The sequence below is a fragment of the Heptranchias perlo genome, chromosome 2 (genome assembly GCF_035084215.1).
Source record: "Heptranchias perlo isolate sHepPer1 chromosome 2, sHepPer1.hap1, whole genome shotgun sequence".
Classification (NCBI taxonomy): Eukaryota; Metazoa; Chordata; class Chondrichthyes; order Hexanchiformes; family Hexanchidae; genus Heptranchias; species Heptranchias perlo.
In genome coordinates, this window is record NC_090326.1 from 167002970 (window position 1) to 167021096 (window position 18127).

An 18127-nucleotide genomic window follows, 5' to 3' on the forward strand; every position below is an offset into this window, starting at 1 on the left:
CCTTGGCGAGTTGCTGCAGTGCATCCTGTAAATAGCACACACTGCAATATGCTGGCAACACTCAGCAGGTCAGGCCACATCTGTGGCGGGCGGAAGGTAGAGTTAACGTTTCAGGTCTCTTGACCTCTCGTCAGAACCCTTAAGAGGTGAAAACGTTGACCTTTCTCCTCTCTTCACAGATGCCGCCTGACCTACTGAGTGCTTCCAGCAGTTTCTGTTTTTAATCACTGAAGAGAGCGCTCAGTCCAAAGGTGCTGCAGATAGCCCAGAGCAACGATGAGATAAGATACTGTTCCTGAAATTTACATCGGAACAAGAGGCCAAGGACAAAAAGGGAACAGCGTGTACCAGAAAGCCAAGACTGAATTGTTGCCAGTCTGCTTTTTTTTTGATTATATATTAATGACCTGAACTTGGGTGTGGAGGGTATAATTTCAATGACACGAAACTCGGAGGTGTGGTAAACAATGTAGAGGATAGTAACAGACGTCAGGAGGATATAGACTGGTGAAATGGGCAGACACATGAAAGATAAAATTTAACGCCGAGAAGTATGAAGTGATACATCTTGGTAGGAAGAATGAGGAGAGGCAATAAAAACTAAATGGTACAATTTTAAAGGGGGTACAGGAACAGAGAGACCCGGGGGAGTATGTACACAAATCTTTGAAGGTGGTCGGAGGCTGTTTTTAAAAAAAAAGCATATGGGTTCCTTGGCTTTGTTAATAGAGACATGGAGCTCGATTTTCCCGGGAACGGGCGGGTGCATTGGGGCTGGGGGGGGGCTCTAAAAATCGGGGAAATCCAGTTCAGGTTCGGAGCCCGGCTCCAACCCGCACACTTCCGGGTTCCCCATTGACTCCGGGTGCACGTGCACCTCCCGAATGCAGGAGTCCCACCGGCAATTAAAGCCGGCGGGATGATCATTAACACAGTTTAAGTACTTGAAGTACTTAATTTTCTCCACGTTTTGGCAGGGTGCGATTTTGAAGGATCCCGTGTGTGGGAAACGCTCCACATTGCAACAGACGTGCTTCAGCCAGCAGCCAGTGGGAGATTCAAATGCTTATTGCAGCAGGGCATTCTGTTATTCCAGACAAAGTTTTGGCTGCAAGATCTTTGTGTTTTCACTGGAAATTCTTACTTTCCAATCAAAATTCTGCTGTTCAAACATATTTAACTACTTTATGGACCCCTCAAACTAACACCGTCAGGATGGGAGTGGGGGGGTCGCCATGACTGCATTCACCACTACATCCAAGGACGAGCAACATCACCAGCCTCGCCAGGCATGGCGTCCACCTCCGCCACAACACAATGCTGCACCACAGGCACAAGAGCACAGAGGGCAACAACAGAGAGAGCGACATCGCAGGAGGCGCTACCCTCTCCACAGGGTCTACAAACCGAGGCTCAGCTTCCTCTGAGGAGCAGTGGATACGGAGGCTCAGAGTCAGTCGCCAAGTAGTCGCAGACACCTGCAGCCTCCTTCATGCCGAGCTGCTCCCGGTTACTTACCTGTCGCTATCAAAATCACCACTGCCCTCAACGCCTTCGCCTCCGGATCACTCCAGCGTGCCACTGGGGACATCGCCGGGGTCTTTCAGTCGTCTGCACACAAGTGTATAAGGCAGGTCACCGACTGTTTCGCAGGGCCTCGCAGTACGTCAACTTCCCCATGGACGACCTCAGCCAGACAGAGAGGGCCGTGGGATTCCACTCTGTGGCTGGCTTCCCACAGGTGCAGGATGCAATCGTTTGCACCCATATAGCAATTGGAGCACCTCCACACGAGCCAGGACTGTTCATCAACAGACAGGAGTATCACTCCATCAACACTCAGCTCGTTTGTGACCACCGCAAAAGATTCCTGCACGTGTGCGCCAGATTCCCTGGCAGCTGCCACGATTCCTTCATCCTCCGGGAATCCAACATCCTGCCCCTCCTCCATGCACCGAACACCCGCAAGGGCTGGCATCCTCAGGGACAAGGGATACCCCCTGCACACGTGGCTCATGACACCTCTGAGGAACCCCATCACCGAGCAGCAGCATCGATATAACGACAGCCATGTCTACAATTGAGCATGATGTAGGGCTGCTCAAGATGCGCTTCAGGTGCCTTGATCTTTCTGGGGAAGGGCTTCAATACGCACTAGACAGAGTGGGACGCATTATAGTATTATGTTGTGCCCAACGCCCCGGGGGCGGTGCTGCTTGAGGAGGTCCCATCCACATCTGCCACCCACATTGAAGAGGAGCAGGAGCAACCCATGGGCAGATCAGCGGTTCACCTGACTGCTCGTGAGGCCAGGGAGTCTCTGATATGTTAACGGTTCGCCTAACATCAGACAGCGTGAAGAGTCCAGTCCTCTCACCACCTGGATAGCACAGCGCCCACATCAACACCCACTCCCTGCACAAAACAGGCCTGCAACTACACATAATCCCACTGTAGAGTGATCCAATGGGTGGCATCAAGTGTCGCCGTTCGTGGTAAACGTCATGAAAAGGCCCTATTACAGAACCAGTCAAGAATTGCCAAGATGTGGCAGTAGTGGTGTCAATAATAATATTTAATGTGCGTTTAACAGAAAGCTAATATAAATAAAAAAACATGACCAACCGTCAAACACCCTTGTGCATACCCATCGTGCTTACAAAACCTTCGCCTTTCTCTTCTGACTACTTCTACATGGTGCATCCCCTGTGGCTGCAGCAGAGGTAGTGGCAGGTTGCTCTTGTTCATGCCCTGACTGCTTAGATGCTTTGGGCCTACGCCCTCTGGGTTTTGGTGTCCGTGAGGGCCCCTCCAAAGACGGCTCCACCTGTGCAGGGGCAGACTCTGCCCCCTGGAAAGGAGGCAGCATTGCGAGTACTGGTTCAGAGGGGGCAACGCATGAGAGGTGGGAGCGCTTTGAGTGGCGTCCCCAATTCCATGGCCTCTTTCGCCATCATCCCTTCCCTGGGCCAGGCCCATATCACTCCTACCACTCTGCTGGACAACAGTTTGGAGGACATGTGTGAAGCCTTGAAAGGCCCAGCGCTAGTGTAAGTGCCTGCCTGTTTAAGGCGGCAGAATGTTGTTCACTGTGAGTCCAAATTGCCGTTGTCAGGGCCTGAATGGACCAGTTTGTGAGCTGTGCTTGAAGCTCAATGGAGGCTAGCCTTCTCTCCATTGCAGACATTCCTGCACTTACCGGTGACAGTATCTCAGGGAGTTGCTCACGTCCCTGTGACACTATCTCCGAGATTCCCTCCCGTACCTGTGCCACCATTCCACTCATGCAGGTGTTGGACTCGTCCATCCTCTGCACCAATATGGAGAATGTGCGTGGCACCTGTTCCAGCACCTCACAAATGTGCTGCTGTCCCTCGATCATTCTCCTTTTAAAGGATGGCCCCCAGGGTTCAGCATCTGCGTCCAGCTGAGCAAAGCCTGGAGAGGAGTGCTCCCATCCACGCGGACTCTCCGCAGCTGCCCTGCCACCGGTGTGTCTCCTGCTCGTGTGTGGTAACTCACCAGGTGCCAACCCAACTAACTGAGGACTAGGACCCACCGAGTTGAGAGTATCTGCGCTGGTGGATGGCTCGCTAAGATGTGACTGTGCACCCTCAGAGGCTGGCAGATCCTCTGAGGAATTGCCCTCTGCCGTCACAGCGGTCGCTGAAGGGCCTGTAAGAGAACTGAAGGCAATATTAAGCATGATCACAGATGTGTCATGTTGCGATGAGCATACTGAGGTGCTGAAGATGGTAAGGCATATTAACATCAATTCATAATGTGTCACCAGACGTTTGTCGGGTGCCAGTCTCGACATCCCCGACGGACAGGCACTCGAGGGTTGGGCTGAGCTCCAGCACCTTCTGCTCCACGTCTGTGAGGACAACGTCTGTTGCGGCCCCCCTCCGGCCCTCGCCCTCTCCCGTGCATTCTGAGCTCTCTCCTATAAGGGGAGAAAGTACAGAGTTGGGTTGGCACCTGGTGAGTTACCACACACTAGCACAAGCAGACACCAGTGGCGTGAGTGAGTGAGTGAGTGATGGTGACGTGGCCAACCAAAGAATGCATTGGTTTGGGTGTGGCTGACCGTGAAGGAGGTGCATCAGAGGGTGAGTATGAGACAGAGCCGTGACATTCTATGAGGATTGGGTTGAGTGGTAGTGGTGAGGTGACTAATGGGGAGGTGAGGAAGTGCAGGTAAATTGAGGATGAGCCTTAAGTGGGTGTGGGGAGTGATGTGATAGAGTAGTGTTGGCAGTGCAGAATGAGTTGGGGGTGGGGGTGGGGGCAGTGATGTGGGAGAATCAGTAAGTGTACTCACTTTGGCTGACCTAGTTAGGTCATTGAAGCGCTTCCTGCACTGTATCCAAGTGCGGGAGACGTTGCTGCTGCTGGTGACCTCCTCTGCCACCACGAGCTAGGCCTTTTTGGTGGCAGAGGCGCCACTTCCTCCCGTCAGCCTCCTCACCCCATTCAGTAGCGCCTGGAGTGATGCACCTTTGAATCTTGGAGCAGCCTGTGCTGCTCCATGGTGGTGTGTGGGTGTTTGCTCCAGGAGGAGCCATTGGAGGACTGCTCCTTTAAATAGAGCTCCTCCAGCTGACAGCCTGTGATGCGGGTGTGTAGTCCGCCCGCTGCACAGCTTTCGGACGGCAAACCTGGAAGCCATGTTAAGTGGCTCCAATTGACACGCGATCGCGTGGGAAACGGACATTTCTGATTGGGCGGGTGGGTTAGCCTCCACGCTAATATCGGGGCCATAGAGTACAAAAGCAAGAAAGTTATACTGCACCTTTATACAACACTGGTTAGGCCTCAGCTGGAGTATTGTGTTCAATTCTGGGCACACTTTAGGAAGGATGTCACGGCCTTAGAAGGGTGCAGAAGAGATTTACTAGAATGATAGCAGGGATGAGGGACTTTAGTTATGTGGAGAGACTGGAGAAGCTGCGGTTGTTCTCCTGGGAGCAGAGAACGTTAAGAGGAGATTTGGTAGAGGTGTTCAAAATCATAAACGGATTTGATAGAGTAAATAAGGAGAAACTGTTTCCAGTGGCAGAAGGGTCGGTAACCAGAGAACACAGGTTTAAGGTGAAGAACCAGAGGCGACATGAGGAAACATCTTTTTACGTAGCGAGTTGTTATGATCTGGAATTCACTGCCTTCAAGGGTGGTGGAAGCAGATTCAATAGTAACTGTCAAAAGGGAATTGGATAAATACTTAGAGCTACGGGGGAAAGAGAAGGGCGGTGGGACTAATTGTATAGTTCTTTCAAAGAGCTGGCACAGGCACAATGGGTCGAACAGCCTCCTGTGCTGTATACTATTAACAGTATAAAAAAGCTCAGAATTCGGAAGATCTAAACAGGTGGGCTGATCACAGCCAGGTCTCTGTCTATATTCTACTGATTTTTGTCAAAGGGAGGAAAATGTTTCCTTCTCACTGCCTGGTGATGCTGCTGGGTTGATGTATTTAGGAATGATCTTGCATCTATGTAGCACCTTTCATGGCCTCAGGATGTTCCCAAAGCACTTTACAGCCAATTAAGTACTTTTGAAGTGTAGTCACTTGTAATGTAGGAAACCGGCTTCCAATTTATGTACAGCAAGATCCCACAAACAGCAATGTGATAATGACCAGATAATCTGTTTATGATGTTGGTTGAGGAATAAATATTGGCCAGGACACAGGAGACACCTCCCCTGCTGTTTGAAATGGCACCACGGGATCTTTTACGTCCACCTGAGAGGGCAGACGAGGCCTCAGTTTAACATCTCATCCGAAAGATGGCACCTCCGACAGTGCAGCACTCCCTCAGTACTGCACTGGGAGTGTATGCCTAGATTAGGTGCTCAAGTCTCAAGTGGGACTTGAACCCACGACCTTCTGACTCCGTCTTTCTTTCTTTTTAATAGTTTAGGGAAGGCATTTGGTATCTGGCTTGGCCCGTTGTGTCTCCTAGCTGTTGGAGAACACTTCTGTAAGTAAACCGTAGATTAAGTGATCATTTTGTACGGCCCCAAACTGTATGTAGCTAATTGCTAACAAATTGATTTTGATTTGTTTCCTTTCAACTTTGTTTTTGTTCTTAACAAATGTTAGGTGTGGTTGTGCAGACATCACTGGACCTTGCTGCAGAGGACGAGGCAAGCACCGCTGATCCCCACTGTCATCTTCAGGCGACAGCTCAGCTCTCCGCCCATGAGGTATGTCACACAAGGGAGCTTGCGTTTTATTTCAAAGGGCGGACTGTCGCCTTGCTGAGAGGAGCTCATCGCAGCTGGAACCTCACCAACTACTCCAGCATCTTGTGTTGGTGAGATCATTCAGGAAAACACGTTAAAAGTAGGGAAATGTCGGGCAGGAAAAGACCACCTGGTCCATCCAGCCTTGCGTATCACGATTAAGACATTCCCTACCTGCCCGGAGCCGTGTCATCTCCTGGGAGAGACGAGAAACCAGATAATTGGACCTGGGGCTGGAAGAAGTTAGAGGAGGTATAACATAAGAACATAAGAAATAGGAGCAGGATCAGGAGCAGGAGTAGGCCATACGGCCCCTCGAGCCTGCTCCGCCATTCAATAAGATCATGGCTGATTTTCGACCTCAAATCCACTTTCCCGCCCTATCCCCATATCCCTTGATTCCCTTAATGTCCAAAAATCTATCGATCTCAGTCTCGAATCAATCAGAGCCGGCACGGACTCAGTGGGCCAAATGGCCTCCTTCGTGCTGTAACCATTTTATGATTCGTGAATATATTCAATGACTGTGCATCCACAACCCTCTGGGGTAGAGAATTCCAAAGAGTCACAACCCTCTGAGTGAAGAAATTCCTCCTTATCTCAGTCCTAAATGGCCAACCCCTTATCCTAAGACTATGGCTCCTAGTTCTAGACTCTTCAGCCAGATGAAACGTCCTCTCAGCATCTATCCTGTCCAAGCCCTCTCAGAATCTTTTATGTTTCAATGAGATCATCTTTCATTCTTCTGAACTCCAGGGAGTATAGGCCCAATCTACTCAATTTCTCCTCCTAGGACAGCCCTCTCATCCCAGGAATCAATACAGTGAACCTTCATTGCTCAGCCTCTAAGGCAAGTATATCCTTCCTTAAGTAAGGACACCAAAACTCTACACAGTACTCCAGGTGCGGCCTCACCAGAGCCCTATATAATTGCAACAAGACTTCCTGACTCTTGTACTCCAACCCCCTTGCAATAATGGCCAACATACCACTTGCCTTCCTAATTGCTTGCTGGGTAGGTAGGGGTGAGTCCACGGAAGGATTTGGAACTAAGGGAATTCAGTGCGTGGGAAGCCAGTGGAGGTTGATGGAGATACAGGAGTGATGGGTGAGTGAGACTTGGTGTGGGGCTGGATGCAGTTGGCAGATTTGCTGACTAGTTGAGGGCTGGGGTGTAGTTTGAGAGGTTAGCATGTTTGACCTCAGTCGTTTAGAAGTAGCTTCAGTTACCTAGCGGTCTTAAAGGCACAGGCCAGATTGGCAGCTGAACATCACAGCTGTGCTCCAAACCCAAGAGTTCATCAGCAGTGACGCACAAAATCTGCTCGTGTTCATTTTGATTTCATTCCTTTATTATTTTCAACCCCTTGCTGTGGTCAAAAGGGTGATGTGCGACCTATCTTTTCCTTCCATCTATATGTCTGGCCTCTGGGAAACGGATAAACTCAGCTGAATCCTGGAACTTACACAAGTTGTGCTGCATCACAAGCTTTAAAAAAGGTGCCGAGTTAGAGTTTTTCCCATAAAGCTTGCGTTATATGCTGGTGAGGTTCTTACCTTGCTTCTGTCCCTTTACAGCTATGTTCAACGACGAGGCCTGTATAAAAAGCTGCTCATTGGTGCAGTGCTCGGTGTCCCGCTTGCTGTCGGTGCCAAATTTTGCATGTCAGGTGCCCGTGAGCGAAGGAAGATGAGGATTCTGGTCGAAGGAATTGGTCGCTTCTACAGGTGAATAATGCGTTGCTTCCTTTTTTTTTTCTACTTGCCGAGCTGTCGTCTCTCCCCAGATATCTCCTTTCCTGAAGGCCCCCAATTCTCTCCGGGGTATGGTTCCTCAGGTGGAGATTGCTCCCCAGAACTGCGTCCAAGTGGCCGTTCCTCATTTACAAGCCTGAACAGGGAGTTTTTTCAGGCTGTTCGACCACAGGAAGCATCATGGTTGAGCCCATTTGATAAGCTGACATGGTACAAATCAGGATTGGACCTCCCTGTTTGGTGCCTTTGTTCGCTCAGCCATCATGTATGCTTATGTTCCTAAGTATATTTAACCTGTGCTGATGTTGATACTGTGGAGGAGATACTCAGCGAGAAGGGGATTTTCTTTCCCCCCACCTCCCCCCCCCCCCCCCCCCCCCCATGTGATGCAGGGCTCCACAAGTAATTATGAATGGATCCAGTTTAATTGCTCTAATAATTACCGCTTGGGCCAATTGTACAACATTAAAGTACATTCCTGTAGAGTATTGGTTACCAATATGGAGAATAATCCCAATGAGAGTGCTGGAGGAATGAAACGAGTTTGTTATTGGCCAAATTTACCTCACTGGTCTATACTTGCCTTTCTAGGTCTATTTACCTTGGGGTAAAAATCTCGACAGATTACTGGTGGACTATTAATGTTAAGATGCGTGGAATGGCTGAGGTAAGCTTTTGCATTTTCGATATTGGTTTAATTGAGATACGTTTCCTCTCCTTTCGCCGGTGTAGATTTACTAACGGGGAAAACTAATGAGATCCCTCATTTAAAATTGTCATTTACATACGGTATAAAATCCAGGAGACATACTTTGCAGGGTTTCTTTTTGCATCAAAAAACACCCCTCCTGCCCCTTTTTTTTCTTCTCCTGCTTCTGTCATGAAAGTCTTGCTGTCATGCCAACTCTTCAGAATCACTGAAATTATACCACAGAAGGAAGCCATTCGACCCATTGAGTGCAGCGCAGATTCACCAGAATGATATCTGGTCTTAAAGGGGTTAACTATGAGAACAAGTTGCGTAGCCTAGGCTTGTATTCCCCCGAGTATGGAAGATTAAGGGGTGATCTAATTGAGGTGTTTAAGATGATTAAGGGATTTGATAGGGAAGCTAGAGAGGAACTATTTCCTCTGGTGGGGGAGTCCAAAATAAGGTGGGGGCATAACCTTAAAATTAGAGCTAGGCCGTTCAGGGGTGATGTCAGGAAGCATCTCTTCACACAAAGGGCAGTGGAAATCTGGGAAACTCGTTCCCCCGCCCCCCAAAAAAAAGCTGTTGAAGCAAGGGGGTCAATTTAAAATTTCAAAACTGAGACTGATGGATTTTTGTTAGGTATGGGGATTAAGTGATATGGAACCAATGCAGGTAGATGGAGTTAAGACACAGATCAGCCATAAACGTGATATGCTCCTCCTGCAAGATGTGGGAAGTCATGGACACTACCAGTGTCCCTGCCGACCATGTGTGCGGGAAGTGTGTCCACCTGCAGCTACTGACCGATCGTATCTCGGAGCTGGAGCTGCGGGTGGACTCACTGTGGAGCATCCGCGATGCAGAGAAACTCGTGGATAGCACGTTTAGCGAGTTGGTCACACCGCAGGTAAAGGGTATACAGGCAGGAAGTGAATGGGTGACCACCAGGAAGAGTAAGAGATGCAGGCAGGTAGTGCAGGGGTCCCCTGTGGCCATCCCCCTCTCAAACAGATATGCCACTTTGGATGCTGTTGGGGGGGATGACTTATCAGGGGAAGGCAGCAGCAGCCAACTTCCTGGCACCACGGGTAGCTCTGCTGCACAGGCTGGGAGGAAAAAGAGTGGCAGAGCTATAGTGATAGGGGACTCAATTGTAAGGGGAATAGACAGGCGTTTCTGCGGCCGCAACCGAGACTCCAGGATGGTGTGTTGCCTCCCTGGTGCAAGGATCAAGGATGTCTCGGAGCGGCTACAGAACATTTTGGAGGGGGAGGGCGAACAGCCAGCTGTCGTGCACATAGGCACCAACGATATAGGTAAAAAAGGGGATGAGGTCCTAAAAGCAGAATATAGGGAGTTAGGAGGTAAATTAAAAAATAGGACCTCAAAGGTAGTAATCTCAGGATTGCTGCCAGTGCCACGTGCTAGTCAGAGTAGAAATAGGAGGATATTTCAAATGAATACGTGGCTAGAGGAATGGTGCAAGGGGGAGGGATTCAAATTCCTGGGACACTGGAAACGGTTCTGGGGGAGGTGGGACCAGTACAAACCGGATGGTCTGCACCTGGGCAGGGCCGGGACCGCTGTCCTAGGAGGAGTGTTTGCTAGTGCTGTTGGGGAGGGTTTAAACTAAAGTGGCAGGGGGTTGGGAACCTGAGCAGGGAGAGAGAGGAAAGCGTAACAGGAAGGGAGAGAAGGTATGGAGTAATAGGTAAAGTGTTAAAAAAGGAAAAAGCAGCAACTAAGCGTCACAAAACAGATTTGAAAGTTCTTTATCTGAATGCACGTAGCATTCGTAATAAAATGGACGAGTTAACGGCACAAATAACTACGTATGGGTATGATCTTGTGGCCATTACAGAAACATGGCTGCAGGGTGACAACGACTGGGAATTAAATATGCCAGGGTATTTAACAATCAGGAAGGACAGGCAGGAAGGAAGGGGAGGTGGGGTGGCTATGTTAATAAAGGAAGGAATCACTGTAATACAGAGAAATGATATTGGGACAAAGCATCAAGATAATGAAACAGTTTGGGTGGAGATAAGGAATAATAAGGGAAAAAAAACATTAGTGGGCGTAGTATATAGGCCTCCTAATAGTTGCAACTCTGCTGGAAGAAGTATTAATCAGGAGATAGTCGGGGCATGTAATAAGGGAACAGCCATAATTATGGGGGATTTTAATTATCATATTAACTGGACAAATCAAATTGGGCAGAGCAGCCTTGAGGACGAGTTCATTGAGTGCATCAGGGATGGATTTCTTGAGCAGTATGTAACTGATCCTACAAGGGGGCAGGCAACCTTGGACCTGGTCCTGTGTAATGAGTCAGGATTAATTAATAATGTCCTAGTTAAGGATCCCCTTGGAACGAGCGACCACAACATGGTTGAATTCCATATCCAATTAGAGGGTGAGAAGGTTGATTCTCAAACAAGCGTACTGAGCTTGAATAAAGGAGACTATGATGGTATGAGAGCGGAATTGATTAAAGTGGACTGGGAAAATAGATTAAAGGGTAAGACGGTACATGAGCAGTGGTGTTCATTTAGGGAGTTATTTTACAACTTTCAAAATAAATATATTCCACTGAGGAAAAAAGGGTGTAAAAGAAATGACAGCTACCCGTGGCTAAGTAAAGAAATCAAGGATAGTATCCGACTAAAAACAAGGACATATAAGGTAGCCAAACTTAGTGGGAGGATAGAAGATTGGGAAGTCTTCAAAAGACAGCAAAAAGTAACTAAAGGATTGATTAAGAAAGGGAAGTTAGATTATGAAAAGAAATTAGCAAAAAATATAAAAACAGATAGCAAGAGTTTCTATAGTTATATAAAAAGAAAAAGGGTGGCTAAGGCAAACATAGGTCCCTTAGAGGATGAGACCGGGAAATTAATGGTGGGAAACATGGAGATGGCAAAAATGCTGAACAAATATTTTGTTTCAGTCTTTACAGTAGAGGACACTAAGAATATCCCAACACTGGACAAACAGGGGACTCTCGGGGGGGAGGAGCTAAATACGATTAAAATCACTCAGGAGATGGTACTCAGTAAAATAATGGGACTCAAGGCGGATAAATCCCCTGGACCTGATGGCTTCCATCCTAGGGTCTTGAGGGAAGTGGCAGTAGGGATTGTGGATGCTTTGGTGATAGTTTTCCAAAATTCCCTGGACTCAGGAGAGGTCCCGGCAGATTGGAAAACTGCTAATGTAACACCGTTATTTAAAAAGGGTAGTAGGCAGAAGGCTGGAAATTATAGGCCAGTTAGCTTAACATCTGTGGTGGGTAAAATTTTGGAGTCTATTATTAAGGAGACAGTAACGGAACATTTAGATAAGCATAATTTAATAGGACAAAGTCAGTATGGCTTTATGAAGGGGAAGTCATGTCTGACAAATTTGCTTGAGTTCTTCGAGGATATAACGTATAGGGTGGATAAAGGGGAACCAGTGGACATAGTGTATTTAGACTTCCAGAAGGCATTCGACAAGGTGCCACATAAAAGATTATTACTTAAGATAAAAAATCACGGGATTGGGGGTAATATTCTGGCATGGGTGGAGGATTGGTTATCGAACAGGAAGCAGAGAGTTGGGATAAATGGTTCATTTTCGGACTGGCAACCAGTAACCAGTGGTGTTCCACAGGGGTCGGTGCTGGGTCCCCAACTCTTTACAATCTATATTAACGATTTGGAGGAGGGGACCGAGTGCAACATATCAAAATTTGCAGATGATACAAAGATGGGAGGGAAAGTAGAGAGTGAGGAGGACATAAAAAACCTGCAAGGGGATATAGACAGGCTGGGTGAGTGGGCGGAGATTTGGCAGATGCAATATAATATTGGAAAATGTGAGGTTATGCACTTTGGCAGGAAAAATCAGAGAGCAAGTTATTTTCTTAATGGCGAGAGACTGGAAAGTACTGCAGTACAAAGGGATCTGGGGGTCCTAGTGCAAGAAAATCAAAAAGTTGGTATGCAGGTGCAGCAGGTGATCAAGAAAGCCAACGGAATGTTGGCTTTTATTGCTAGGGGGATTGAATATAAAAACAAGGAGGTATTGCTGCAGTTATATAAGGTATTGGTGAGACCGCACCTGGAATACTGCATACAGTTTTGGTCTCCATACTTAAGAAAAGACATACTTGCTCTCGAGGCAGTACAAAGAAGGTTCACTCGGTTAATCCCGGGGATGAGGGGGCGGACATATGAGGAGAGGTTGAGTAGATTGGGACTCTACTCATTGGAGTTCAGAAGAATGAGAGGCGATCTTATTGAAACATATAAGATTGTGAAGGGTCTTGATCGGGTGGATGCAGTAAGGATGTTCCCAAAGATGGGTGAAACTAGAACTAGGGGGCATAATCTTAGAATAAGGGGCTGCTCTTTCAAAACTGAGATGAGGAGAAACTTCTTCACTCAGAGGGTGGTAGGTCTGTGGAATTTGCTGCCCCAGGAAGCTGTGGAAGCTACATCATTAGATAAATTTAAAACAGAAATAGACAGTTTCCTAGAAGTAAAGGGAATTAGGGGTTATGGGGAGCGGGCAGGAAATTGGACATGAAGCTGAGTTCGGATCGGTCAATGCCCTGTGGGTGGCGGAGAGGGCCCAGGGGCTATGTGGCCGGGTCCTGCTCCGACTTCTTGTGTTCTTTAGATTTGTGGTTGGGATCAGATCAGCCATGATCTTATTGAATGGCGGAGCAGGCTCGAGGGGCCGATTGGCCTACTCCTGCTCCAATTTCTTATGTTCTTATGTTCTAACAGGCTTGATGGGCTGAAAAGCCTCTTCCTGTTCCTATGTTCTTATTGGGCCTGTGCTGGTGCTAGCAGTTCGACTGGAGCTATGTGTTCTAATCCTTTCTCCCTGCCGTTTCCTCGTGTCATCTTACTCTTCCTTTTCAATTACTTATCGAATTCCCCTTTAAATGATGATATAGTCTCGGCCTCAGTAGCCACTTGTAGTAAAATATTCCGGCCCAGAATTTCCAGGATCGCACTTGCTTGTTGCTCATGTCTTACCTTGTGACTACCTGGAGGGAGTACTCAAGTCAGAAGATTGACTTCTTTGTGCATATCCTCAATTTCAAGTCTCTTTCTATCATAGGTGGTTCTCACCTCTCCTCTGATTGCCCTTTTACTTATGCAGTTGTGAATTAATTTTTAAATTGTTTTTAGCCTCAGCTGCGATTTTTTTTTTTAAAACTAGTTTTTTTTTCTCTTTGCCCCTCTCATCACTCCTTTAACATGTTTCTGCATTTTCTTGTATTCATCCCAATGAGTCCCTTCCCTTTTTTTATTCCGGGAGTGTTCAGTTATTTTTGAAAATAATATTGTTGTCCTCGCTGCCAGGAACCAGTTTAGCTCCTGAGTTTTCCTGATGCTGCTCCTGGCATGCTCTTCTACACTCCTCATTGAACCAGGGTTGGTGATGTACATAAGCCCCTGGAGTGTGGCTTTAACCCGCAACCTTTTGACTGAGAGGTGACAGAGCTTCCATTGATCCAAGGCTAGGATGATAAGCTATCTATCTGGAGCTAGTGCCCTTCCTTCTCAAACGCTGGAAGTATACCACAGAACATTAGTCCACATCCCCTATCTGAGTTTTGAGTTAATCCTTGTTTAATTGACTTTTAAGGCCGCTATATTATATCCACCTACATGCCAACGGGTCCCTCCCCCTTTCCTTCAGTATCTCATCTGTCAAAATGTACTTTCCTAGCTCCAGATAGATAGCTTATCATCCTAGCCTTGGCTCAATGGAAGCACTGTCACCTCTCAGTCAAAAGGTTGTGGGTCGAAGCCACACTCCAGGGACTTATGTACATAACCAACCCTGGTTCAATGAGGAGTGTAGAAGAGCATGCCAGGAGCAGCACCAGGCGTACCTAAAAATGAGGTGCCAACATGGTGAAGCTACAACTCAGGATTACAAGCATGCTGAACAGCGGAAGCAACATGCTATAGACAGAGCTAAGCGATTCCACAACCAACGGATCAGATCAAAGCTCTGCAGTCCTGCCACATTCAGTCGTGAATGGTGATGGACAATTAAACAACTAACATCCCCATCCTCAATGATGGTGGAGTCCAGCACGTGAGTGCAAAAGACAAGGCTGAAGCATTTGCAACCATCTTCAGCCAGAAGTGCCGAGTGGATGATCCATCTTAGCCTCCTCCCGATATCCCCACCATCACAGAAGCCAGTCTTCAGCCAATTCGATTCACTCCACGTGATATCAAAAATGTCTGAGTGCACTGGATACAGCAAAGGCTATGGGCCCCGACAACATCCCAGCTGTAGTGCTGAAGACTTGTGCTCCAGAATTAGCTGCGCCTCTAGCCAAGCTGTTCCGGTACAGCTACAACACTGGCATCGACCCGACAATGTGGAAAATTGCCCAGGTATGTCCTGTCTACAAAAAGCAGGACAAATCCATTTCGGCCCCATCAGTCTACTCTCAATCATCAGCAAAGTGATGGAAGGTGTTGTCAACAGTGCTATCAAGCGGCACTTACTCACCAATAACCTGCTCACCGATGCTCAGTTGGGTTCCGCCAGGACCACTCGGCTCCAGACCTCATTACAGCTTTGGTCCAAACATGGACAAAAGAGCTGAATTCCAGAGGTGAGGTGACAGTGACTGCCCTTGACATCAAGGCAGCATTTGACCGAATGTGGCACCAAGGAGCCCTAGTAAAATTGAAGTCAATGGGAATCAGGGGGAAAACTCTCCAGTGGCTGGAGTCATACCTAGCACAAAGGAAGATGGTAGCGGTTGTTGGAGGTCAATCATCTCAGCCCCAGGACATTGCTGCAGGAGTTCCTCAGGGCAGTGTCCTAGGCCTAACCATCTTCAGCTGCTTCATCAATGACCTTCCCTCCATCATCAGGTCAGAAATGGGGATGTTCGTTGATGATTGCACAGTGTTCAGTTCCATTCGCAACCCCTCAGATAATGAAGCAGTCCGAGTCCGCAAGCAGCAAGACCTGGACAATATCCAGGCTTGGGCTGATAAGTGGCAAGTAACATTTGCGCCAGACAAGTGCCAGGCAATGACCATCTCCAACAAGAGAGAGTCTATCCACCTCCCCTTGACATTCAACGGCATTACCATCGCCGAAACCCCCACCATCAACATCCTGGGGGTCACCATTGACCAGAAACTTAACTGGACCAGCCATGTAAATACTGTGGCTACAAGAGCAGGTCAGAGGCTGGGTATTCTGTGGCGAGTGACTCACCTGACTCCCCAAAGCCTTTCCACCATCTACAAGGCACAAGTCAGGAGTGTGATGGAATACTCTCCACTTGCCTGGATGAGTGCAGCTCCAACAACACTCAAGAAGCTTGACACCATCCAGGACAAAGCAGCCCGCTTGATTGGCACCCCATCCACCACCCTAAACATTCACTCCCTTCACCACCGGTGCACTGTGGCTGCAGTGTGCACCATCCACAGGATGCACTGCAGCAACTCGCCAAGGCTTCTTCGACAGCATCTCCCAAACCCGCGACCTCTACCACCTAGAAGGACAAGAGCTGCAGGCGCATGGGAACAACACCACCTGCACGTTCCCCTCCAAGTCACACACCATCCCGACTTGGAAATATATCACCGTTCCTTCATTGTCGCTGGGTCAAAATCCTGGAACTCCCTTCCTAACAGCACTGTGGGAGAACCGTCACCACACGGACTGCAGCGGTTCAAGAAGGCGGCTCACCACCACCTTCTCGAGGGCAATTGGGGATGGGCAATAAATGCCGGTCTTGCCAGCGACGCCCACATCCCGTGAACGAATTTGAAAAAAAAAAAATCCCATGGCGCTATTTCGAAGACGAGCAGGGGAGTTCTCCTCGGTGTCCAGGCCAATATTTATCCATCAACCAACATCACTAAATCAGATTACCTGATCGTTATCACATTGCTGTTTGTAGGATCTTGCTGTGCAAATTGGCTGCCACGTTTCCTACATTACAACAGTGGTAACACTTCAAAAGTACTTCATTGGCTTTGGGACATCCTGAGGTCATGAAAGGTGCTATATAAATGCAAGAATTTCTTTATTTCTTTTATGACGGAATTGTTCTTACTACAAACGTGGCTATCCAGTTTTGTGAGCAAAGCATCACCACAACTATAGCCTCTGATCTCTGATCTGCAAACTAGATCGATATCCTCACTGTCCCCCCTTGCTTTCTAATTGTTTTATCTTCTGGGACCTCGTTTCCTTCTGCAGTGTTGGGACAGTGCCTGGTATCCGTTCACCACTGTTGTAACCTCTTGGGTATCTTCACAGAGTTTCGTCCCTTTCTTTTCTTTAACAATCTCACTCTATCCAGTATCCCCATTCCTTTGCCTTCCCGCCACACTTGTCTCCATATCATGACAACCCCATTCCTGATTGTACTGGTCGGATCTTTTACATCCACCTGAGGGCACGGGGGGGCCTCGGTTTAATGTCTCAGCTGAAAGACGGCACCTCCGACAGTGCTGCACTCCTTCAGTACTGCACTGGGAGTGTGGGCCTGGATTACGTGCTCAAGTCTTTGGAGTGGGACTTAAACCCACAACCTTCTGACTCAGAGGCGAGAGTGCTACCAACTGAGCCAAGGCTGACGCTAGGTGTTAATGAAACCATTTAGTTAGCACGCTCACTAAGAGTTCTGAGACCAAGCACTTCCATTATAAAGGAGGTTAAATGTAAAAGTCAGCAAGCGAAAGACAATTTTTTTTTTGGTGTCTGCTCCAGCAGGGACCGTGTGGTGATATCATAGTATGTTACAGCACAGGAGGAGGCCATTTGGTCCATCGTGCCTGTGCCGTCTCTTTGAAAGAGCTATCCAATTAGTCCCATTCCCGTGCTCTTTCCCCATAGCCCTGTCAATGTTTTCCCTTCAAGTATTTATCCAATTCCCTTTTGAAAGTTGTTATTGAATCTGCTTCTACCACCCTTGTAGGCAGTGCATTCCAGATCACCATAACTCGCTACATTAAAAAAAATGTTTCCTCATAACGTGATTGGCAAAAGAACCAAAGACAACATGAGGAAAATCTTTTTTACACAGCGAGTGGTTGTGATCTGGAATGCACTGCCTGAGGGGTTGGTGGAGGCAGATTCAATCGTGATTTTCAAAAGGGAATTGGAGATAAGTACTTGAAGAGAAAAAGGGCTACGGAGAAAGGGCAGGGGAGTGGGACGATTGTTCTTACAGAGAGCCGGCATGGTCGTCTTCTGAGCTGTAACCATTCAGTGACTATTTCCCTTCTGGTTCTTTTGTCAATCACCTTAAATCTGTGTCCTCTGGCTACTGACCCTTCTGCCACTGGAAACAGTTTCTCCTTATTTACTCAATCAAAACCGTTCATGATTTTGAATACCTCTATCAAATCTCCTCTTAACCTCCTCTGTTCTAAG

The 18127-nt window shown here is 47.8% G+C and overlaps 1 protein-coding gene across 2 annotated transcripts in view; it reads left to right on the plus strand.

Annotated features, from left to right (window-relative positions):
• The window catches only part of adck5 (aarF domain containing kinase 5), a 93767-nt gene that overhangs the window by 21466 nt on the left and 54174 nt on the right, over positions 1 to 18127 (plus strand). The window contains exons 2-5 of one of the 2 annotated variants that reach the window (XM_067968851.1): positions 5920 to 5984; positions 6107 to 6210; positions 7828 to 7977; positions 8596 to 8671. In XM_067968851.1, the coding sequence (XP_067824952.1) occupies positions 6206 to 6210; positions 7828 to 7977; positions 8596 to 8671 (231 nt within the window). In that variant the 5' untranslated portion in view covers positions 5920 to 5984; positions 6107 to 6205. The remainder of the gene's footprint in view (positions 1 to 5919; positions 5985 to 6106; positions 6211 to 7827; positions 7978 to 8595; positions 8672 to 18127) is intronic. The other variant, XM_067968842.1, reaches the window with a different exon arrangement.